The 25,436-nt window shown below is 38.9% G+C and overlaps 1 protein-coding gene and 1 long non-coding RNA gene across 2 annotated transcripts in view; one reads left to right on the forward strand and one right to left on the reverse strand.

Annotated features, from left to right (window-relative positions):
* Window positions 1–169: 169 nt before the first annotated feature.
* On the reverse strand, window positions 170–24,301 carry LOC115210978 (eukaryotic translation initiation factor 2A). Its single transcript, XM_029779811.2, has 7 exons — window positions 24,251–24,301; window positions 21,468–21,616; window positions 18,386–18,568; window positions 15,534–15,610; window positions 11,772–11,879; window positions 3,188–3,246; window positions 170–586 (listed from the first exon to the last, which is right to left on the reverse strand). The coding sequence occupies exons 2-7, from the start codon at window positions 21,502–21,504 to the stop codon at window positions 577–579; spliced, it is 474 nt and encodes a 157-aa protein (XP_029635671.2). The 5' UTR covers window positions 21,505–21,616; window positions 24,251–24,301; the 3' UTR covers window positions 170–576.
* A 1,093-nt stretch (window positions 24,302–25,394) lies between these two features.
* The window catches only part of LOC118763078, a 1,673-nt gene continuing 1,631 nt past the window's right edge, over window positions 25,395–25,436 (forward strand). The window contains exon 1 of the long non-coding RNA XR_004998831.1: window positions 25,395–25,406. This is a non-coding gene — a long non-coding RNA (uncharacterized LOC118763078). The remainder of the gene's footprint in view (window positions 25,407–25,436) is intronic.

The raw sequence follows: 25,436 nt of genomic DNA on the forward strand, positions 1-25,436 counted from the left end.
CATTAATGATTGAGTTGAATGAGAAAGAAATTTTCCCCGTGGCGTTCGATCATACAGCTGATGTGGGGTAGGGGTTAGGATTAGGCTTAAGACAAGAGATTAGGGGCTGGAGGTTAGAGTGTAACTTCAACTAACAATTGAAGAATTGAACTTGTACCAACAAAAAAGATGTCATGAGACAATTTCCTTTTTCTTTTCTTTTTTAATTCCAGCTCACAGTGATTGCACAAGCCCTTAGCAAACAATTTGAAGTCTCATATCATTTTCTCTCATATTTTGATGCATTTTCCAAACTTGTAATGGAAAATGAATTTAAGGGGGGAAAATATTAGATTATTAGAATTTTTTTTAAAAGGTAGGATGATTTTTTTTAATTATTATTATTATTATTTGCAAAGCATGTTGTGTTAAGAGTCTTGTCTAAGGACAACACAATACTTGCTGCGATAGGAACTCAAACCCAAATGTCTTGAGTTCAGTATTCACCAGGTTTCTGACAAATGTTTAGAAAGGAAAATAAAATATTTCTGAATATATAAATTCAAAGAATTTCGGCAGTTAAGGCTCCACTAGTCATCAATGGTCTCTGGAAAAGAGAAAAGAAGAAAAAAACCATTTGTAGGAAGTTCAGTGTTTGAAAGGTAAGTGTGCTAATTTATTTGGGCCTCAGAAAGGCACAGTGGACTATACTCTAAAACAATATAACTAAATCTACCTCAGCTTCTAACAAAGCCTATATTTGAATACTCACCTTCTTTGTGATTCCTCCCACCACAAATACACACAGACATATCTGCAATATAATATGTGACAATTATTCGGTTGCCATAATAAAACTCCAAGTTTCGGATGTTGGGCATTTTTTGATTGTCTTAATAACTGAAGAGATGCTGGAGAAGATTTCTGCCCCAACATCTGAAACTCAGAGTTTTATTATGGCAACCAAACAATTGTCACATATTATATTACAGATAAATTCCTCTATTTACATAATATCGAGGTCTCATTCATTCTTTTGTTGTCATACCATTATTAATATATATATATGTGTGTGTGTGTGTCATCTTCATCATCATTTTTACATCTACTTTTCCATTGTACATGGGTTGCATGGTTGCTTCAGCCAAAAATCATCTCTTTTGTGCAACTCCTTTATCTTCTTTGTGAGGTTTAGCACCCTGAGATTACATTTCTCCACAATTCTTCTTACATTTTTGCTTCTCCTCTTCTACTAATTCCACTTGCAATCATACATTTTTCACCAACAATCATTCTTCATTCCCATCACATATCTTATGGCAGTTCTCTCGTTTTACATGCTACAACCGATACCTCTAAATGCCTTGTATTTCTCTCAGCACTACTATATTGTTTTACCTACATGTTAACATTACACATCCTCAACAGTATACTTGCTTCATTTTTTCCATTGCACTTCATACAAAAGCATCATACAGTCTACCCCACATGCAGAGAGAGAGAGAGAGAGAGGGAGAGAGAAGAAGAGAACTCTTTTGTTGCTAACAGAGGTACTGGCTCCTTGAACTTTTTCTACCTGCCTCCACTCTGGCTGCTTTGCATTCACAACAGGTGCAAGAGCTGTGTCACTGAGTAGCTTTCTCCACAACTATGTGGTCTCAGGTTCAGTCCCACAGTGCAGCACCTTGGTTTCTACTATAGCCCTAGGCCAGACTATGCTTGTGAGTGGATATGGTAGACAGAAACTGAAAGAAGCCCATCATCTATGCACACATGTGTGTGTGTGTACCCTTGTCTTATCGCGTAATGGCTGTAAATGTGCATGGCCATCATTCAAGTGAGGTTGTTAGTGTTCAGTCTTCACTGAAAAACATGTCTGACCATGGAGAAATATTACCTTGCTTGGAAACAGCTCAAAGTCAGCTTCAGCAAATTCCATCTGATCCATGCAAACATGGAAAACTGGACATTAAACGAGGATGATTGAACACCAACCTCCACTGGAGATTAAGTCAACAAAAAGCCATCGACTACTTCTAGCTTTTGTTACCTCAGTAAAAGATTTAATTCTGTTCACTATCAAATCTTCTACATTTGAAATCTTTCTTCCCCGTCATTCAGTTTGTGATCTCACCTGCACATGTTGTACATCCTTGGTATGTATTGGGTACAGTACAAAATGTAGGGCATCCAAGCACCGTATACATCATCATTTAATGTCTGTTGTCCATATTGGCATAGCTTGGAGGGTTTGACTGGGGCTGGTAAGCTGGAAGGCTGCACCAGACTCCAGTCTGATTTGGTATGGTTTTCTACAGCTGGATGCCCTTCCTAACACCAACCACTCCAAGAGTGTAATGGGTGCTTTTACGTGTCACTGGCACGGGTGCCATTTGCGTGACACCGGTATCTGCCACAGCTGTGTTTCATGGGTCTTCTTCTCAAGCACGATATAATGCCAGATGTCTCAGCCATTGTCTCCATGCGGCCCATGGCTATACAGTATCATTATTATAATTATTATCATTATTCTTACAGGGTTTCACATACAATTAAGTGGAGAGTTGTAGAGAAATCGATGCCATGTGTTAATGGATCAAAGAAATGCAACTTGTGCATATTTGGAAGATCACATTGTTTTCAGATCTAAAAATTCCAATGCACTGCTGAGATCCAGCAAATGCAAACATCTGGACATATTCCTTTTGACAAACTGGAGGACACCACCCTCACCCGATTGAGCAGCTGTCTCACAGGCTTTGGAACCCTCTCCATTAAATTATTCCACAATGAGCAGCTTGATTATGGCTTTATAGTCAAAGGGGACATAACTAATTTTCTTTTTGCTATTTTTATTCACCATTCCACTTTTTGCATTTGCCTTCTCATTTTTCTCTTGTACCATTGTTCAGTTTTCAAACTGAACAGAGCATGTGCTCAGAGCTTGAAGATTGCTTGGAGACACAAGGTATATTACAAAAATCTGTGTAGACCAGCGTCACCAAAACAAAGAACTCTTAGTAGCTTGTATCTCTACACAATGTACATTAAAAGACATCTATGAATGTTTCAAGGTTGAAGTGAGGGTAAATAGCTTCAATAAAAGAGAAATCCCATATCTAAATCCCATAATTGCAAAACAAAAAAAATATTAGTCTTCTAGAGTTATTTTGTTTCTAAGAATCAAGATACTCATAAACAGACTGACCTTAATTCCAGGGATTCTAGTTGTTTACATAACGTCTCTTTCATAGCTATTTTGGCGATCTAATGAATGAAAAAGAAAAGAAAAAAATTTTTAAATCAGTAAAAATTCAAATATTTGACAAAGTTTATACAAGGCACAATTGTTTGAAATGTTATGGTAAGGGTGTACAATATTTTTAGTATGAGGATGGGACTGTAACATAAGAAACTGTAGGGACCCCATCTGTGTTGAGAAATATAGTGTGGAGGGAACCTGTGGAAGAGGTAGACCCAGGAAGACGTAGGACAAGGTGGTGAAGCATGATCTTTGAATGTTGGGTCTCATGGAAGTGATGGCAAGCAATTGGAACCTTTGGCAGGTGCCAGTGACGTGTAAAAGGCACACACAACACTCTTGGAGCAGTTGGCATTAGGAAGGGCATCCAACCATAGAAACCAAGCCAAATCAGATTGGAACCTGGTGCAGCTCTCCAGCTTACCAATTCCAGTCAAACCACCTGACCACATGCCATCATGGAAAGCAAATACTAAATGATGGTGATGAATCTTAAATTACCATTTTGATTATTTTTCTTTCATATCAGTTTTAGAGATTTATTCAGGTGTTAATTTCAGTCTTGTAGGTAGACAAAGAGTTCCTTAACCCTACGTTGGACCATCAAATTGCCAACCAACAGATCCAGAGTTCATATCCTGTCGCCAATATCCTAAAGTATCCATGGCAAAAGGGTCCTGTTCCCTGTGTGATTGGTAATGTGTTGAGATGTTTAAAACACCACCCGAACGTGGCCAATGCCAGTGCTGCCTAACTGGCTCCCGTGCCGGTGGCATGTAAAAAGCACCCACTACACTCTTAGAGCGGTTGGCATTAGGAAAGGCATCCAGCCATAGAAACATTGCCAGATCAGATTGGAGCCTGGTGCAGCCTCCTGGCTTGCCAGTCCTCAGTCAAACCATCCAAACCCATGCCAGCATGAAAAACGAATGTTAAATGATGATGATGATAAGTGGTATTCTGAAATACTTAATTCTGAGAGAGGACAGTATCACACATCACAGCTATGATTACAAAGAAAGTAGATCACAAGTTCCTGATCACAAACCCATCACAGTTATCTTTAGACAGAATGTCATAATCCTGCACCATAGCTTTGTTTACACAAAGACTGACACAATCCGACATCATAGACCATAGCTGTGTATACTCAAAGAATATCACAACTTCTCTCATAAACTGAATCATAAGAATCTGTAACAAGGATGAGACATCTATATAAAACTGAAAATGTGTGTGTGTGTGTCTGTCTGTCTGTCTGTTGTCATTAAGATTCTTTTAAGTCTTGATGGGTTTTGAGATCTTTGGTGTCATCAGACCTCATGCTACTGCTCTCTTTCATCAATTCAGGATAAAAGCATTGTGTCTAGGGAAACCCATAAAGTAGCGTGAATGAAGTTAAGGTTATCATTGGCTGTTCTTAGCATTTAATACTTCTACATTATCCACGTGGTGGAGGTAAAAGACACCACATTCCAAAAAGTAGGATTTGTTTACTTTAATAGAATAATTTTCTTTTGTGTCATCATCATTATTGATTAACATCCATTTTCCATGCTGGCATGGGTTGGACGGTTCAACTGGGGCCTGGGAAGTCAGGAGGCTGCACCAGACTCCAGCCTGATATGGCAGTGTTTCTACAGCTGGATGCCCTTCCTAATGCCAACCACTCGGAGAGTGTAGAGGGTGCTTTTTTTTACATGCCACCGGCACGGGGGCCATAATGGGGTGGCATTGACCACGATCAGATGGTGCTTTTTACGTGCCACCAGCATGGGAGCCAGTCAAGGCGGCACTGGCATCAGCCACGTTTGGAGTTACGTCCCTAAATGTTCTGAGATAAAATTGTGTCAAGACCGGCCTTGCTTTCCATCTTTAGGGATCAATAAAATAAATACCAGCCCAGTTTTGGGGGTTGGTCTAATCAGCTACCCTTCTCGTGTAAACCTGTAACTTTGTACTTGTGTTGAGAAAACTAATCAAGGGATTTGTAGAGAAAAGGGAATTAAAATCAGAAGCAATATAAGCTTGAAAGGTTAAAGGGGTAAGTACCAAACATAAAAGGGGGCATGGCTGAAGGAGGTAAGTACCAAACAAGGAGAGGTGTATGTGTAAAGTGACATTTCCGAAACAAAAATGTCTGTCGTAAGGGACATTGTTGAACAAAAGTTATGCCGGAAATAATTTATACTTTATATCCCAATTTATTCTGCAGAAAACAATCATTGATTGACCAATTTTACTGACTGAATTTTTACAAATTTATTTTTCTTTTTTGTTTTAAGATGGGCCGCACAGAGGCAATGACCAAGACCTTTGGCATTATGTTGTGCTTGAGAAGAAAACCCATCAAGCCAAGCAAAATCGCAGTTGGGGCAGATACTGGTGTCAAGCCCCCATTACACTCTCGGAGTGGTTGATGTTAGGAAGGGCATCCAGCAGTAGAAAACCATGCCAAATCAGACTGGAGCCTGGTACAGCCTTCCAGCAGTAGAAAACCATGCCAAATCAGACTGGAGCCTGGTACAGCCTTCCAGCATGCCAGCCCAGTCAAACTGTCCAACCCATGCCAGCATGGACAACGGATGTTAAATAATGATGATCTGGAGGAAAGAGCAGCGTCCGTGGCAGTTCAGAACATGTGGTTGGCCAAAGCAGCCAATGTTTCCCCAACATGTGGTACCAAATGTAAAGACCACCACCACTTCTCTCAACATGTGGTAAACATGTATATACCCTTACCACCACCACCCCAAATTTTTTTGTTTAAACATTTCAAAGAAAAACAGGAACATAAAACATTAAAATAACTTTTAAACATTTGTAAGAAATATCGAGATAAATAAATAAATAAATGGTGGAATAACTTTAAATGTTTGAACAGAAAGAACCAAACTTATAAAACAAAGAACTTAGAGAGATTACATTTGGAATAATCTGAATAGAAAAGTGTCCAAAAAAGGGGAACATTTAAAAGACTGAAAAAAAAAAAAAAAATCAACAGTGAAATAACTTTGAAACACAAGAAAGATTGAAAATTATAAAATAATATTTTGCTTGTGAATCCTGGATTTGAACCCTTAAACGATGATGATATCTATATACCATGAATTCATCAGATACTTTAAAAATTGGTGTGGTAAGTAGCTTGCTTACCAACCACATGGTTCTGGGTTCAGTCCCACTGCATGGCCCCTTGGGCAAGTGTCTTCTACTATAGCCTCGGGCTGACCAAAGCCTTGTGAGTGGATTTGGTAGACGGAAACTTTAAGAAGCCCATCATGTGTGCGTGTTTGTTTGTCTGTCCCCCCCAACATCGCTTGACAACCGATGCTGATGTGTTTACGTCCCTGTAACTTAGCAGTATGGCAAAAGAGTCCGATAGAATAAGTACTAGGCTTACAAAGAATAAGTCCTGGGATTAATTTGCTCAACTAACTGCGGTGCTCCAGTATGACCACAGTCATACGACTGAAACAAGTAAAAGAGTAAAAGAATGAATCTTCAGACCGAGAAGATCTCAAAACTAGTTCTTCACTTCCATTTGGAAAACTGAACTAAGTTGGGGAGGAACACAAAAGGTGATGCAAGGGAGATAACTAATAAATTGAGAAGGTTCTGTTCTTTATGACTATTGAAACTGATAACAAGAACTGAGACAAAATTTATGAAATCCTTAAAAGGATCCGTTATAAATTGAACATTATAGCACAAAAGGAAACATCGTATAGTTACAGTTTGATAGTAACATGATGAAATATTAATGGGGTGGTATAGGGTTTGATAGATGCACGAGGAGAAGTGTATGGATGCTAAAATTCTTTGCATACTCCACACTCATCACCATCTCAGTATACAAAATATAAATTCTAAACGGTTGTGTTCAGTTCAGTAAAATGAATTTATAAGCATAGATGCATTCTCCAAAATACTCAGATTTGCCATACAAATATAGCCTTGATTACAGTGAATTTTTAACAGCCAGTCATTTCTGCACAGTGCATAGTTACATCTGTTACTACCATTCCAATAAAGCATTGGTATTTTTCTAAGATTCTAAATTGTATCATGCTATAGCATGATACAATTTCTTTCAATGATCAAATGTAATCCAAGAGATTTTAAGCATTTTGTTTAGAAATGTTTCTGAATGAAAAAGTATGACAGTAAAATCTTTACTTCAAACTTCTCTCAGTCATGCCAATATAGTGTTTTCGAATGGTTATTTTCAAATTTATTGAATTAACATCTGCTTTGTCTATTATAGCCTCTGCATTGCAGAACACATTCAGTGAGTATATGCTAGTGTTTCTACCTGAACAATCAGCCTCTGTTGATGTAGAATAATTTAGCAGTACAGGTAAATCTTACTTTAAGGTTATGTTTATACCAAAGAAAGTGAAAGAACTTCCTGCCTGTACTCAGTGACCACATTAGTCACATGATTTCATCCAAGAGTTGGAAGATTGATATTCAGTTTGGAACTTGATATCATGAAACTTTTAAGTAATCTGATGGATTAACAGCTTTATATATAAACACACACACACACAATATTTACTTGTAAGTCAAACTATTTTATACTTAGTTTTAACTAAAGATGTGGTGCAAATTACTTAGATTAGATACAGTAATTTTACACTGTAATTCATTTAGTTGAGTGTCATATGCAACTTGTCATTAGATATATTTTTTTTACAGGCGGATGGTGGCTCTTCCTGCAAGTTAATTCTATGAGCCAAAATTAATAAAAACTATATTTATTATTAACCACTTGTCTTTCCCTCATTTCCTAATGAATTTTGATTAAATTTGTAATGCTCACTACATTGAATCTAATAACATTTACACACATACACATAATTCATAGATAAATGCATCCACCACACACCTCCTTGGCTCTTGTAGGTTTGTGAACTGCATACACGTTCCGTGTATCTCTCAAGTGCCAGCGGCATGAAAAACAGCACCCAATTAACTGTAAAGTAGTTGATGTTGGGAAGAGAATCCAGTCACGGAAACCATGCCAAAGCAGACATTGAAGTACAATGCAGACCCCTGGACCCATCGGATCCTTGTCAAATAATCCAGCTCATGCCAGCATGGAGCATGGACATTAAATGATGACATACATATATATGCAAAGGCTATATATATATATATAGTCTCTGCATATATAATTGTTTTAAGAAGATTGACTAGAAATTCTCTCACAATATAGAGGTTTGGACTTAGAAGTGCTCAAGAGTAACTTCAGACAAAAGATATAAATATGTAATGTGAAGAAACAAAAGACCTGGTAATTCAATCCACGAACATGATTGATTTTAACTAACTTTAAATATTCCAAAATTTAACTTTGTTCCTCATTGTATCTTTTAGTTCATTTGCATCACCACTTCAGACTTTTTCCAATATTTTTACCAATACACGCAAGTTTTAATGTTTTCATATCTGTATCTGGAGGTTTTTTTAAAAATCTATTGCATGTATATATTTTTAATATATTTATTTATTTATAGATTAAAAACAAATGCCTGTGTATTTATATATTTTTAATCTCTCATGTACAATTGTTCTTTAAATCCATCTCTAATCGGAGTCACGTTTGCAGATTGAATTACCAGGTCTTTTATTTCTTCACATTACGTATTTATACACACACACATATACATGGAAGTAAAGTGGCCAAGTTCCTTTTGAGCATTTGGCCTCACAGAGGCGAGCTCCTTTCAAGTGTTGGGCCTCACAGAAGCGAAGTGGCTGAGTTCATTTCAAGTGCTAGGCCTCCAGAGGCAATGACCAAGACCTTTGGCATTCTGTTGTGCTTCAGAAGATCCATCAAGCTGAACAAAGTTGCAGTCATGGCAGGTATTGGTGTCACCTAAATGGCACCCATGTCGGTGGCATGTAAAAGCACCCATTACACTCTCGGAGTGGCTGGCATTAGGAAGGGCATCCAGCCATAGAAAACCATACCAAATCAGACTGGAGTTTGGTGCAACCTTCCAGCTTACCAGCCCTGGTCAAACCATCCAACCCATGCCAGCATGGGCAACAGACATAAAATCATGATACACACACACACACACATGCATAATTAAGATGGAAATATTTCTCAAGACACAAGGTATAAGTAAAGTACCAAGGCAGTACTCAATAAGTAATTCCAAAGATCTCACCTAGTTTATAGTATAAATAGATTGTAATTAAATCTAACTAACTAAACTAAGAACTTTGATATACATATTACAAAGACATGAAACCAAATATTAAAGCCTCAGAGCCGGACAGGTTTCTCTAAAATTGATGAAACCAGAAATTTGCTACTATCAATATCACTCGGGGCAGAGCACAGACGCATGACTAAATTGAAAATCTATTATATAAAATCCGTTCTGTCTGCGTGTGTGTCTTCTCGGATCTTGGGCATCCTCCATCCGATTGCACTCAAATTTGATATGTAGATACCAACGGTATCAGGGCATGTATAAGTCTTGAAAAAATTACGAAAATCGATTCCAGGTATGAATGCGATCGATAAAGTCATGGGAACGTGCATTTGTATGCGCAAGTACATTAGCTGTTGCGATCAATACTATGCATATGTGAGAAAAATGCACGTGCAGTTTGCACAACAAAAGCCAACTGGCTTGAAATAATGCCACAAAATGCAGTATATTTAAGAGACCAAAAAAGTAAGATGCAAAAGAGATATTTTCTTCAAACTTGGCATGAAGGAAGGAAAAACTATTTGGTTTCTCAAGTTTTTTTTTTTTGCCTTAACTTCGTTTAACAAAACCAAAAATTTTATTGAAATAAAGGCATGGTTAAATATTTTTTTAATGAAAAGAAAACACTGATTGCTTTTTATTCAGCAGATATGATTCAGCACCGTCCACTGGACGGGGGTGGGGTGGGGTGGGGGGGTTATGCTCGTAGATATGTGTGTGCATGATTGTGTAGTTGAGAAGCTTGCTTCCTAGCTATGTAGGTTCAGTCCCACTGTGTAACACCTTGGGCAAGTGTCTTCTATTATCACTCCAGGCCAGCCAAAGCCTTGTGAGTGGGGTTTTCTAGAAGGAAGCTATGAGGAAATCTGTTGGGTGTGTGCGGTGTGTGTGTGTAGCTTTATCTAGACATCACATGAGGGATGTAAATGAGTGTGATCGTTATACAAGTGAAGTTGTTTCTTTCCAATCTTCTGTAAAAAAAAAACATGTCTACTTTGGCAACAGGTGATGGTTGGTGACCCATAGAAAATCTGCCTCAATAAATTCCATCTGACCCATGCAAGCATAGGGAAGTGAATGATGAATGATGGTGATGATGATATACAGTAAAATGAAAGAATGCCAAAAAAATATAAAGAATTAACAGAAAACACCTGTTAATTAATGACTGAATTAAACATGATTTTTCAGAACAAATTCAAACCCAAAAAATTAACAGCAAAACAATTCAAAGTCAACTTACATGAAGTGTACGATAGAAAGTAAGGCTGAAATAAAATTTCTTACAATAACAAGAAATATTTCATGTGTAAAAGATTTAGGAAAAGCTCAATAAAAAAAAAAAAAAAAAAAAAAACAGAACAAAGATATCTGTTGCTATCTTTTCATATTGCTTGATTGAGTTGTAGAATAACAGGAAACCAAATTTACATTCTTCACAATGTAGGCACAAATATATATATATATATATATATATATATATATATATATATATACACACACACATCGTCGTGGCACTTCGTCGGTTACGATGACGAGGGTCCTAGCTGATGCGATCAACGGAACAGCCTGCTCATGAAATTAACGTGCAAGTGGCTGAGCACTCCACAGACACGTGTACAATTAACGTAGTTCTCGGGGAGATTCAGTGTGACACAGAGAGTCACAGAAAGAAAGATGGCGTGATCAGGCTCAAACTTCAGTCACATGACCACAATAGTACCAACTAAAAGCATGAATGCGCAGAAGGCAGAGTGACAATAATAAAGGAACGTTATGGTGAAAGTGCGGATAATTTTTGACTTCCCCTCATATGCATATATATATATATACATACACAGTCGGGGGGGGGGGGTAACAAAAGGTATAAATTCAGACTGATTCCTCTACTGAGGGGCCAGAAAAAAGCCAATTCTATGTAGCAAAACAAATTGAAGGGGCTGGTGTCACAGGTAGAACTAGATGTTAGGGGTTAGCATAACATATAGACAAAGATGAGGGACGGGGATAAAATAATCAAAGAAGGTCATACCAGGACATATGCACAGTCCACCTAGCTGTAAGCAGGTACCATATACCATTACTGACAGCCATATTGATAGTCTATATTGATGTATTGATAAATACAAACTGGGTTTTCAAAAGACAACCACAAAAAAAGATGTTCCAATAAGAAGACATACCTGTATGATTTAAAGGGGTTTCGTTTGCTAATTCTAGCAGACTGAGTGAGCACACACACAGAGTGAGCATAATGTCTTATATTAAAACCAAAAGGTGAGATGGAAGTAACCTACCTGGTCTTTATCAAGTGACAATCCAGCAGACTTTTGTTCTTCCAATAAACTAATCTGACGAAGTTTCTTTCGAAGACGACGAATCGTTTTGGCTTCATCTTCAGTCGACTGGTTTTGGGGAAAAGATTAAAGAGTTAGAAATATCAAATTACTACTACAAACACATATTCACAAGCACACTATATATATATAGTGTGCTGGCAGAATCGTTAGCACACCGGGCGAAATGCGTAGCCGTATTTTGTCTGTCGTTATGTTCAGAGTTCAAATTCCGCCGAGGTCGACTTTGCCTTTCATCCTTTCGGGGTCGATAAATTAAGTACCAGTTACGCACTGGGGTCGATGTAATCGACTTAATCCCTTTGTCTGTCCTTGTTTGTCCTCTCTGTGTTTAGCCCCTTGTGGGTAGTAAAGAAATATATATATATAAGAAAATAGAGAGACGTAAGTAGCTTGCTTACCAACCACATGGTCCCGGGTTCAGTCCCACTGCGTGGCACCTTGGGCAAGTGTCTTCTACTATAGCCTCGGGTCAACCAAAGTCTTGTGAGTGGATTTGGTAGACGGAAACTGGAAGAAGCCCGTCGTATATGAGTGTGTGTATGTTTGTGTGTCTGTGTTTGTCCCACCCAACATCGCTTGACAACTGATGCTGGTGTGTTTACGTCCCTGTAACTTAGGGGTTTGGCAAAAGAGACCAATAGAATAAGTACTAGGCTTACAAAGAATAAGCTCTAGGGTCAATCTGCTCGACTAAAGGCAGTGCTCCAGCATGGCCACAGTCAAATGACTGAAACAAGTAAAAGAAAAAAAGAATTTAAAATATTTGACAACATCTATATAACTTATTTTTTTAATTGATAAATAATAATTTATTAATTGTTTCTCTATTTTCTTAGTTAAATAGATATATATAAACCATGGTTTATATAGTTACCTTACAGTTGAATATTATTTGTTTGAAAATATAAGGACATAGATTGTATCATATAGCCAGCTGGAGACGATGTCTCCTGGGGCTAAAATACTGCAACATTCGTCCTAAACCAGGACTGCCATGTTATGTTGGCAAACAATCTTTAATTTTTGTTTGTGATGTTCAACATTCTTTGTACAGGCAACTAACCAGTACTTTCATAGGATTTTGCTATCACTCAATGAAGTTGGTAACCTCTATTTGAACTTATAAATGTCCATGCTGTTTCTCTCAATAGCAATGTTCCACTTTTGAATGAGAGCATGTATCCCTTCCCCGTAAAATTCACTTTGAGCCACTTCTTTACTACAGTTTTCACTTCCTCATCACTGGACTATCATCTCTTCAGCCCCATGAAAGAGGGTTTGAGAGGCAAACATTATTCCATTGACAAGGAAGTGGAAACTGTAGTGAAGAAGTGGCTCAAAGAACAGTCAACCGAATTTTACAGGGCAGGGATGCATGCTCTCATTTGAAGGTGGAACATTGCTATTGAGAGAAACAGTGACTATGTTGAGAAGTAGGGATGTGATCCACAGAGGACCAGCTCCATCTTGATGTATGATACATGTTCCTGTGTTGGTTGGTAATTATACCTGTCCTAAACAAAATGGCATTACGTTTTGCCTCACCCTCATACATAAATCCATACAATATATATGCAGCCTTGAAGCACGACCATGTTATTGCAAAAAATAGTCAGTGCATTCTGGGTAACTGAGCATTGTGAATGGTTTCTGGGGCACGTTTTTGTGACATAAACAGAACCTTTGACTGATCACTGACCGACATTATCACAGACAAACCTGTGATAAGCATAAAATGGTTGACAATTGAATGTACAGTGTTAACCCAGATCAGTGATAAGCGAATCAGTGATAAATGAATCAGTGATGAATGAATCAGTGATTCAGTCAAGGTTACATGTACAACATACATATCTCGCTGTAAAAAAACCTCTGAAGATCAAACTAACATAAACATTAAGGTTTGCCATCTTTAAAGATTAAAATATAAACAATTTTTTCCTGTTACTCTTAATCCATTTTAAATCTATTTTTTATGAAAATATCTTCATCTTGTTGTTGTTCAAGTTATTTCCTAGAGGATATGTGTGTTTACATATCATTTATTGATATGGACATGGTTAACCCTTTTGTTACCAAACATCTACAGAAATACACGGCCTTTGTTGAATTAATTTTGAAACTAATGAAGAATTTAGTAAAATAACTGTCATCATTAATCCGGCGCTTGGAACATAAGCTTCAGACACATAGAAACATGGTCATCCCTGACTAACAGAGGGCCCTGGTAATTTGTCCACAACTGTCGAAAATCTATCAATATTGATGTAGTCCAAATTTGAAAGATTTTGCAGATCTCCCAACAACTGGGAAACTGTTACCACCCAACATGGTGGAGGTGGATCAGAAAGAAAACATGATGTGAGGTTGAAGGAACCAGGTTCAAAACTCAGCAATGACCAAACTTTTAGTAAGATGAAAACAGTGAAAACAGAAGTTGAATTGGGTCAGAGGTTGTTGTTTGAACAGCAAATAAAAGATAAGAAAAAGAGAGAAAAAGACAAAATTCTGATGGAAGGTTTTAATTAAGATAATTATAAAACAAGGAATTAGTATCCTAAAATCATGGGTAGTTTCAGATGGATTGTTATCAAAAATGGTTAAGGAGTTTGCTTTGCAATTATGATATTGCAGGTTCATTCTTTTTGCACAGCACCTTACGTAAATGCTTTCTACTCGAGCCTCAGGCAGACCCAAACCTTGTGAGTCAAATTGGGAGATGGAAACTCTGTGAAAGCTCATCAAAGAGACTGTATCTGATCTTGGGTGGCAGAGCTAATATCTCCTACCTGGCCCTTGGTTGACTTTTATGGAAGTGACTGATCTGGGAATAACAAAAATAACTTGAGTTTTGGTTTTTCTCTCCCTCTCTCTGCCACCAGACACAGGGGATCTGCAACAACCATGTTTGCTGTTCTTTTTCTGTGCAGTCAAACGAGAGAAAGAGCAGCATTTATCACCATCATCATTTAACGTCCACCTTCCATGGCTGTATGGGTGGGACATTTTGACAGAAGCCAACCAAACAGAAGTCTGCATCAGAATTCTGCAACTGTTTTGGCAGGATTTTTACAGCTGGATGCCCTTCCTAACACCAACCACCCAGCAGTGTGGACTTAGTGTTTTTTACATGGCACAAGCACAGACAAGAGCAGTTTTGGCAAGGTTTTTACAGCTGGATGCCCTTCCAAATGCCAACCATTTTACAGTGTGAATTGGATGCTTTGTAAGTGGCACCTGCACTGACAGGGTCACCAAGAACCTTGCAAGATGTCTTTTAAAATAATAAGCTCGCACCCATGACCTTTGCAGACCCTCTCAGACTGATCAGACTTGCAGCTGATGCTCAGTTTTAGTCAGCTGCAACTTAACACCTGTTGTATAAAAAGATCATGAGTCTGACATCTTGAGGATGGGCAATTGTGTTTAAATGGTTATTGCAGAGTTTGGATGGCAGTGGTATGCGACAAACAAGTTGTGAAGAGCAGAGCCTGTTGCAACAGAAGTAATACAAGTGGAAATGCGAGGTGACAGCACATGTATAGTCTAGAGGCTGGAGTGTGTTTGCAACTCGGTAAATCTTTGCCAATGACTCAAACGGCATGCTTTTATATTCTGTGTGAGGCAAAAGCAGCAGGACTGATCTTGACTTTGCCACATAGCATGAAGCTTAGATAGAAAGAGAAAATGAAATCTCACCACAGGAGTTGGTGGTTCCTCTTTAATCACAGTTTTGGCACAGGCATTCTTGGTCTTGGTCTTCTTTTTCTTACAATCTGAAGGAAATGGAAACAAAGTGAAAAATTGTCATTAAAATAAGTGACAACCAGCAAATTGCAGAGATATTCTGAAGACAATCCACTTCTTAAATATATTCCCATACAACTTTCAAAACTCATACATAAATAGATAACAATGGCAGGTATGATTATATGTGTGTGTGTGTGTGTGTGTGTGTATGTGTGTGTATATATATGTAGAGAGAGAAAGAGATTATACATGCACATGTATGCCTGTAATGTGTGTGTGTGTATGTAAATATATATATATATATTATATATATATATATAAGGCTGCATTAGACTGGAGCCTGGTGCAGCCTTCTGGCTTCCCAGAACCCCGGTCGAACCGTCCAACCCATGCTAGCATGGAGAACGGACGTTAAACGACGATGATGATGATGATGATATATATATATAAAATACATGCATGTCTGTAATAAATATATGTAAGAATATATTATATATATTGGGTTGGTGCAAATTTATTGCGGCTTTTTCCAACAAATTTTATTCAACAAAAGCAATAACAACATTTAACAAAAACATCTTTAAACAATTATTCTGGAGCATATTCACCATCTACTTCAATTACTACTTCCCATTTGATTGGCAGACGGTCAAGACTGCCATTTAAAGATGTTTTTGTTAAATATTGTTATTGCTTTTGTTGAAAAAAAAGCCACAATAATTATGCACCAACCAAATAAATATATATATATATATATATATATAATGGGTACCCTAATGATAGAACAAAATAAATGAACTTCAGTGTGAATTGTGTTAGGTGGTCATTGATAGACTGATCAGATCCATATCACCTTTGTCTTGTAGTACAAAGTTATAGCAAGAGTGAGAGGAGCATTCTGCTACATCAGAGTGCCAGATACCAATTCTATTGGGAACAGCTTAAAGTGTCTGTCGATGAAGCACTGTTGGGAAAATTGTCATCGAGAACTCAGGTAAATTACAATTCTTATCAAAGACTGACCTTCTAATTTTGTCCAAATCGGCAGAGTGGGCCTTCCTTGTGAAGGATTTAATCTAGGAAGATCATGATGCGAAGTCAAAGGATGAAGCTTTGGTCACAATATGATGGGAAGACCAGGGACCAAAGGGGTTATGTATGGAAGGGAACTGGTGATAAATTGGAAGTTTTGTAGGATGCATCACCAGCCAAAAGGTGCTGCTTTTCCAGAACCATACAATTCAATTCTTGGCAGCAAGAGATATCAATGATGATTATAATGGTGTTATAATGCAGTTGGAAAAATTCCTTTTCACTCACATTGCTGATTTCATCAGAAAGAAAAAAATGGATGAACATCACAACTATATTTTTCTCTCCAAACATCTTACTTCATGCCCATTCCAGATTTAATCACCATGACAACATTTAATAAACAATGTATCTTGATAAGTCTCATTTGCATAAACAGCAACCACCAAAGATCGAACTGTAGTTAACAGAAAGATCGGTGCCAGCCTCGAGTTTCTCAATACCAAAACTTATGCCAGTCAAGGATCAACAACTTTACAAATGAGATAATTTCCTCCATGTAGAAGATGCTAGCTTACTTCTCTGATGTGTTTTGAGATCACCGAAAGGTTTTACTACCCCACTGTGTCATTACTGAAAGCCTTCAGTCACCCCACTGCAATCTCACAGGCCCTTATTGTATCATTACTGAAAACCTCCATTGCCCATCATCACACTTTATTATTTTCATTTCTGCTCTTTTGAACCACAAACCTCAACTAATTCACTTGTGGCGATATTTCAGCAATGTGAAGTGATACAACAACAGTCAATTTAGCATATTTGTCACTATGGTGGAGTCACAAGTGTGTCAGTGTGTCACACATGAGGACAGACAGACACAGCAATCTAATCCCACCCTAACCACTTACCTTGCTTGTACACAGAAAGATCAATCAACTAAGATAAAATTCCAATCAATTATAAAATTGGTAAATTCTATCCTCATTTGCTTAAGTCCTATAGCAGCCGCCATACATGTGCCAGCAACAGATCTCCACATGTGCATGTGACAGTGCTTAATAAGCATGACAACCTTCAGTCAGTCATCACACATGTATGACAATCCCCATTCAGTCGTTTCCACAAGCGTTACACTCTCCTGTCAACTTTCCACAACACATGGCAACCGAGTTCTTTGTCCGTTTCCACATGGAACAGATTACTACCACATCTACAGTCCTGATGCAGAAAAGCAATCAGCTCAGTATGTTACACGAGGACAGACTAAACTCCTTGGTCACATTCTGTAGACTCTCAACTCAATTAAATACCATCAGGTATTAATAATAAAAGGCTGCGAACTGGCAGAATTGTTAGCACGCCAGGCAAAATGCTAAGCGGTATTTCGTCTGCCGTTACATTCTGAGTTCAAATTCCGCCGAGGTCGACTTTGCCTTTCATCCTTTTGGGGTCGATTAAATAAGTACCAGTTACGCACTGGGGTCGATATAAACGACTTAATCCCTTTGTCCTTGTTTGTCCCCTCTGCGTTTAGCCCCTTGTGGGCAATAAAGAAATAGGTATTAATAATAAAATAAAAGGAAGAGAAAGAAAATGGTAACTTGGGTTCCTTCTACTTTTGAGATTTTCAATGAAAACAAAAACTAGCAGCAGCAGTAGTAGCAGCAGCAGCAGCAATAACAGATGAATAAGATCAGAAACTGGGGGTTGGCCGACAAAAGTTACTTTATTTCAGCAGTTGATGAAAATATCAAAAATGAAATTACTTTGATTCACATCCTGTAACCAGGTTTTATCAACAGACACAGATAATTTGTCTGATTCTACAGCAGAGGCATTTCCTGGCTTTGTTGCAGTCTGAGAGGCACCAGGTTTCCCTAATTTCGTCACATTCTCTTTACAACCTGAAGTTCCTCTTCCTCGGCCAACTGGAACTGATGGTTTCAAACCTGAAAGACAATGGTTTTCAAAGTTATTAGATTAGCATAACGGCAAAAAAACAAAAAAATCTTAATCATCATCATTATTATTATATTTCCAGCTCTTTAAATTCTGAGATGAAGTCCTGTCCAGTCAACTTTGCATTTATCCTTCAACGGTTGATAAAATAAAATACCAGTAAAATAACAGGGTCAATTAATTAACTTTCATTAAATTTCAGGCTTTGTACCTACATTTAAAAAATTATAAATATTAGTAAAGTGGCAAGTTGGTAGAATCGTTAACATGCCAGGTAAAATGCTTAGTGGCACTTTATCCATCTACAAATTCCTACCAAGATCAACTTTGCCTATAATCCTTTCAGGAATATTTGAGCACAGGCGTTGACGTAATCAAATCACCCTCCCCTCCAAAATTTCAGGCCTTGTGCCTATAATAGAAAGGATTATTGTTGCTTTGTTTTATGAGCCATTCCAAGTCTCACCAAAAGACTTCAAGTAACAATGGTCAGTTGGATGTTTTACTGTGGACATTTTTTTAAAAATTTTATCTAGTTTCAGCTTACGAGCTGTGGACATGCTGGGGCACCGCCATTATCTATGATTAGCACTGATATATTTCTGGGAAAGGAGATCGAATACCGAAAATTAAGATTTTACTAAAAACCTTGCTAAATTTGTGATTTTGAAAGATTTTAAGATTCGAATATTCTCAGATTGACAGTGTCTTTCTTAGGAATGTGGTCAATACCCATGAAAACAATTTCTTATCATTCTGATATTTTGGGGTTTCTTACTATTTGGCCATGGTATTTAAGAGTGCCATTTGACATTCTTCCCAAAAGTCTAAAGATCACAGATACAGTTGTTGTTCTTAGATACCATATTTCTGAGACTTTTCTTTCAAGTTAGAAAATTACTATTTTTAAATCTCACAACCTTTCCCTCTGAGTGAGAGGCCTTTTGTCACCAGTAGAGGTAGAAGCTTTTTGAGCTTTACCCGGGCTATTCTTATTCTAGTGGCAACGCTCTCCAAGCATCCACCCCCACTACAAACTTGGTCACCTAGACAGCGGAAGCTATCAACTACTAGTTTCTCCTCCTGCCATGTGATGGAATCAGTTTACTGAGCATCTGCGGTGTTTATTGCCCCTGTGCATCTGCTGCACACAAAAGCTATCTTCCTGGTTAACTTTCCTTTGATGTTGCTGCACCTCTTATGCATCCATAGTTTACACTTGGTACATATTATGGAGTTTCTACTTACACCTTTTCTACAGATTGAGCAGGACCATCTACCTGAAGGGGTTTGTGATGTGTTGGCCTTCCTACTTCCTAGGACTTTGGTTTTTGCAACATTGACTCTAAGGCCCTTCAATTCTAAACCTTGCTTCCATACCTAAAATTTCTTCTCTAGTTCTGATAGTAATTCTGCTATGAGAGCAAGGTCATCAGCATAGAGGAGCTCCCAGGGGCAGCCTGTCTTGAATTCTTGTTATTGCCTGGAAGACTATGATGAATAAGAGTGGGCTGAGGGCTGATCCTTGGTGAACCCCTACTTCTACCCAGAATTATTCGCTATATTCATTGCCGACCCTTACCTTACTAATGGCATCCCTGTACAGCTCTTATTAACCACTTGTCAATCCCCAGTTTCTGCATCACCCACCAGATAAGGGATTAGGGGACCCTGTCAAAGGCTTTCTCCAAATCAATAAAATCCAAGTATATGGGTTTATCTTTGGTTAGGTATTTCTCCTGGAGTTGCTGTACCAGGAATATAGCACCAGTGGTGCTTCTACTTGGCACAAAACCGAACTGCATCTCATCTAAACAGACTCACTCCCTAATTAATTAGGCTATGACCCTCTCTGTGACCATCACCTGATCCTGCAATTTGAAACCCTGTAGTTATTTCTCTCTGACTCCTTCGTGAACTACCTGGTTTACAATATGGGTGATATATATATATATGACGGGCTTCTTTCAGTTTCCATCTACCAAATCCACTCACAAGACTTTTGTCAGCCCAAGGCTATAACACAAGACACTTGCCCATGGTGCAACGCAGTGGGACTGAACCTAGACCCATGTGGTTGGTAAGAAAACTTCTTACTACACAGCCACTCCTGCGGATAAATTTTAAAAGTAAAGGGCTTTATGGACCCCCAGCGGTTATACAGATCCCAGATGAGAACCACTAATCTAGAGAGAGGAGACTTGTAGACAAGTACCAGTCTCCCTGACTGCCTGAAAACATGCACAGAAAAAAAAGAAAGAAAAGAATATTGTCCAGGCCTGCAGCTTCACACACATAGAGACATGGTCATCCCTGACTAACAGAGGGCCCTGGTAATTTGTCCACAACTGTCGAAAATCTATCAATATTGATGCAGTCCAAATTGAAAGATTTTGCAGATCTTCCAACAATTGGGAAACTGTTACCACCCAACATGGTGGAGGTGGATCAGAAAGAAAACATGATGTGAGGTTGAAGGAACCAGGTTCAAAACTCAGCAATGACCAAACTTTTAGTAAGATGAAAACAGAAGTTGAATTAGGTCAGAGGTCGTTGTTTAAACAGCAAATAAAAGATAAGAAAAAGAGAGAAAAAAATTTCACAACAGAGAAAAATCAAATGAGAGAGAGAGTGTGTGAGAGAGAGAGAGAGAGAGAGAGAGAGAGAGAGAGAGAGAGAGAGAGAGAAAGAAGAGTGAATGAAAGAGTGTTAGAAAGAGATAGAGAAAGAAGAAGAGTGAGAGAGAGGCAGAGCAAGTAAGAGAGACAGAGGCAGTGCAAGTGAGAGCAAGAGAGAGAGACAGATAAAAAACTGCAACAATAGGAAAGAAACCTTTAAAAAAAGGACAAAAAACGAAGTCACAAGAATAAAAAAAAGCAAAGTGCCAACCTTTTCCTCTTCCTCGTCCAATTCCTTCTGATGCCATCAGCAAGCTATTTGAGCTGAACTGATAGACTGGAAAGTTATCTTGACTGTTATTAAACTTGTGAGCCGGTAACCTAAGTTCAGCTTGGTTTGTATCCACCACGGAATGACTGCTAAAAACAAAAGAAAACAAAATTCTCTGAAGTTGATTCTTTTGGCTTTTAACTTTTACTTGTTTCAGTCATTAGACTGTGGCCATGCTGGGGCATCACCTTGAAGAATTTTAGTTTAACAAAATAACCAATGCTGGCTTTTATTTTAAAAGAATTTCTTACATTCATCATCATCATCATTTAACATTCGCTTTCCTTGCTAGCATGGGTTGGACAGTTTGACTGAGGACTGGCGAACCAGAAGGCTCCAATCTGATCTGGCAGAGTTTCTACAGCTGGATGCCCTTCCTAACGCCAACCATTCCGTGAGTATAGTGGGTGCTTTTATGTGCCACCGGCAAGAGGGCCAGTCTGGTGGTACTGGCAACGGCCATGCTCAAATGGTGTTTTTTACATGTCACCTGCATAGGAGCCAGTCCAGCAGCACTGGCAATGACCTCACTCAAATATTTTTTCACGTACCACTTGCCTAAGTGCCAGTAAGGCAATGCTGGTAACAATCATGCTCGAATGGTGCTTTTTACGTACCACCGGCATGGAAACCAGTCAGCTGCACTGGCAACGATCACGCTTGAATGGTGCTTTTAGCGCTTCACTAGCATGGATGCCAGTCATCAAATTTGATTTTGATTTCACTTGCCTCAACAGGTCTTCACAAGTAGAGTTTAGTATCCAATGAAGGAAAGGTACACATAAGTGGGCTGGTTACACCCCTGGCATAGGCCATGGGTTATGGGCTCACTTCTCTTGCCAGGTCTTCTCAAGCACACCATATTTCCAAAGGTCTTGGTCACTAGTCATTGCCTCGGTGAGGCCTAATGTTCGTAGGTCGTGCTTCACCACCTCATCCCAGGTCTTCCTGGGTCTACCTCTTCCACAGGTTCCCTCAACCGCTAGGGTGTGGCACTTTTTCACACAGCTATCCTCATCCATTCTCGCCACATGACCATACCAGTGCAGTCGTCTCTCTTGCACACCACATCTGATGCTTCTTAGGTCTAACTTTTCTCTCAAGGTACTTACACTCTGTCAAGTATGCACACTGACATTACACATCCATTGGATCATACTGGATTCATTCCTTGTGAGCTTATGCAGGTCCTCAGCAGTCACGGCCCATGTTTCACTGCCATGTAGCACGGCTGTTCGTACACATGCGTCATACAGTCTACCTTTTACTCTGAGTGAGAGGCCCTTTGTCACCAGCAAAGGTAAGAGCTCTCTGAACTTTGCTCAGGCTATTCTTATTCTAGCAGCTACACTTTCAGAGCACCCACCCCCGCTACTGACTTGGTCACCTAGGTAACGGAAGCTATCAACTACTTCTAGTTTTTCTTCCTGGAATGTGGCAGAAGTTGTTTTCAGTGTTTATTGCTCCTGAGCATCAGCCATATACAAAAACTATCTTCCCGTTTAGCCTTCCTTTGATATTGCTGCACCTCTTATGTGTCCATATCTTACACTGGGTACATCTTATAGAGTTTCTATCTACGCCTTTTCTACAGATCGAGCAGGGCCATCTACCTGAAGGGATTTGTGGTTTGTCTGCCTTTCTACTTATTAGGACTTTGGTTTTAGCTAGGTTGTCTCTAAGGCCCTTCGATTCTAAAGCTTGCTTCCATAAATAAACCTGTCTCCTAGCTTCCCTTCTGGCAATCTGATACAATTCCCTGCTACTACCATTCTTCCAGTCCTTCCAAGTCAGTTTCTTTTCTCTAATAGCCCTGTCAACAACATTGTTCCACCACCATGTTATTTTTGGTCGAGAGGGGACTTTGCACCATCCACAGATCTGGTCAGTGGCCCTCAGCAGGTTGTCCCAAAGAAACCTCCAGTTGTCTTCCACATCATGTGAAGCTATATCCCCTTCTATTTCATCAAAGGCTTTGAGTAATACATCTCTAAATCTGTCCACTCGCAGGATCTTTAAGCTTCCAGACCCTTTTCCTCCATGCTGGTCGTCTTCTGGGCATCTATTTAGCCCTGATCCTGAAGTTGCTAACTACCAGTCTATGTTGTGGGGTACATTCTTTGCCTGGGAAGGTTTTGGCATTTCGGCGAGCTGGCAGAAACGTTAGCACGCCGGGCGAAATGCTTAGCGGTATTTCGTCTACGTTACGTTGTGAGTTCAAATTCCGCCGAGGTCGACTTTGCCTTTCATCCTTTCAGGGTCAATAAATTAAGTACCAGTTACGCACTGGGGTCGATGTAATCGACTTAATACCTATGTCTGTCCTTGTTTGTCCCCTCTGTGTTTAGCCCCTTGTGGGTAATAAAGAAATAGGCATTTATAACCAGCCGTCTTTCCCTTTTTCTTGTGAGGATGTAATTTACATTTGAAGGATATTTATCCTTATCTTGCTTGTTGTTAATGCAACATTTTGGCTGATATACCCTCCAGCCTTCATTAGGTGTCTTGGGGAAATTTCGAAATACCTTAGGAATGAGAACCCAGGTTTGAAATTTCCCCAAGGAAAGCTGGAGGGTATATCAGCCAAAACATTGTGTTAACAACAAACAAGATGAGAACAAATATCCTTGGCACTGCCTCCCATACATCTGTCACCCACCACATTCCTTCCACTGATTACTATGAGATTGTTGACCAATGAAAAAAAAAAAAAACCATTTTACCTTGCAATTCTTCCAGCACCAAGCTTGAAAAACTTCTGTTCTGAATCTGAAATGGAATTATTGAAAGAGAATTGTCACAAGAAAGTGGAAACATTGAAGAATATTTTCTCTGCTATAGATTTCAATGAAAAAAAATTAGTCTTTGAATTACTGTACAAGAGTGGCAGCAAACTGGCAAAATCCTTAGAACATCATCAAAGGGAACAGACTGCTGTATTTGGTATGAGTTTCAGAACTCAAAAGTTCGAATCCTGCTGAAGTCAACTTTGCCTTTCATTTTTTCAGGGTCAATAAATAAACGGAATGAGACAATAGGGTGCAGCTGTTTGGATACTGAGAATTTGACGTAGCTGACTGGACATTGAACCTGTTTTGAAAACAGGAGTTCTTGGTGCTGGATACAAATGTGTGCATGCAGATATATACACAAACAGGTAGAGAGAGAGACATTGCACGTCACACAAATGTAACTAGAGGGAGAGGGGGGAGAGAGGATGAAGGGAGAAAGAGAGAGAGAACAAGGGAGAGAATGAGAGAAGCATTCAGAGTCAAGAACTGACCAGGCTACAATCTGATCTGGCAAAGTTTCTACAGCTGGATGCCCTTCCTAACGCCAACCACTCCAGGAGTGTAGTGGGTGCTTTTTACATGCCACTGGTGCACACACACACATACACACAATGATGATATCTAAGCAATTATGGCACAAGGCTACAGCTGTTTCGATCGACTCTAGCAATTTTTATTTCATTGATTCTGGAAGGATGAAGGCAAAATTGAACCTGGTCACAAAGCTTTGAGATTTTGAATGATGTATTATTTTTTATTTTTAGAATGACATTGTATGGCAGGAGAGAGAGTCCAGATCTGACCAGTTTGAAGATAAAACAAAATATTTCAACTGGATTTCATCCTCATCATCATTCAACATCTGTTTTCCATGTCAGCATTGGTTGGGTGATTAGACTGGAGCTGGCAAGGCCAGGGTCCATTGTCTGTTTTCCTAATGCTCTTCCTAATGCCAACCCCTTTCCAGAGCGTATTGGATGCTTTTTATATAGGCACCATCACCATGTGGGTCACCAAGTACCTTGCAAGACAAAAACCCCAATGCTTAAGAGTCAAGATGTTTGAAGTGAAAAATAGACTGTAAAAGGTTTCACTCACTGACGCCAGATACAAACTG

The sequence above is a fragment of the Octopus sinensis genome, linkage group LG4 (genome assembly GCF_006345805.1).
Source record: "Octopus sinensis linkage group LG4, ASM634580v1, whole genome shotgun sequence".
Classification (NCBI taxonomy): Eukaryota; Metazoa; Mollusca; class Cephalopoda; order Octopoda; family Octopodidae; genus Octopus; species Octopus sinensis.

What these genes read in the sequence shown, in the direction of transcription:
- LOC115210978 (XM_029779811.2), bottom strand. Translation starts at nt 21,504, where the DNA reads ATGGCATCAGAAGGAATTGGACGAGGAAGAGGAAAAG. An exon ending in AGGAACCACCAACTCCTGTG is followed by an intron (nt 11,880 to 15,533) that starts GTGAGATTTCAT and finishes CCCCAAAACCAG; the next exon opens with TCGACTGAAGATGAAGCCAA. An exon ending in TGTCACTTGATAAAGACCAG is followed by an intron (nt 3,247 to 11,771) that starts GTAGGTTACTTC and finishes TTCATTCATTAG; the next exon opens with ATCGCCAAAATAGCTATGAA.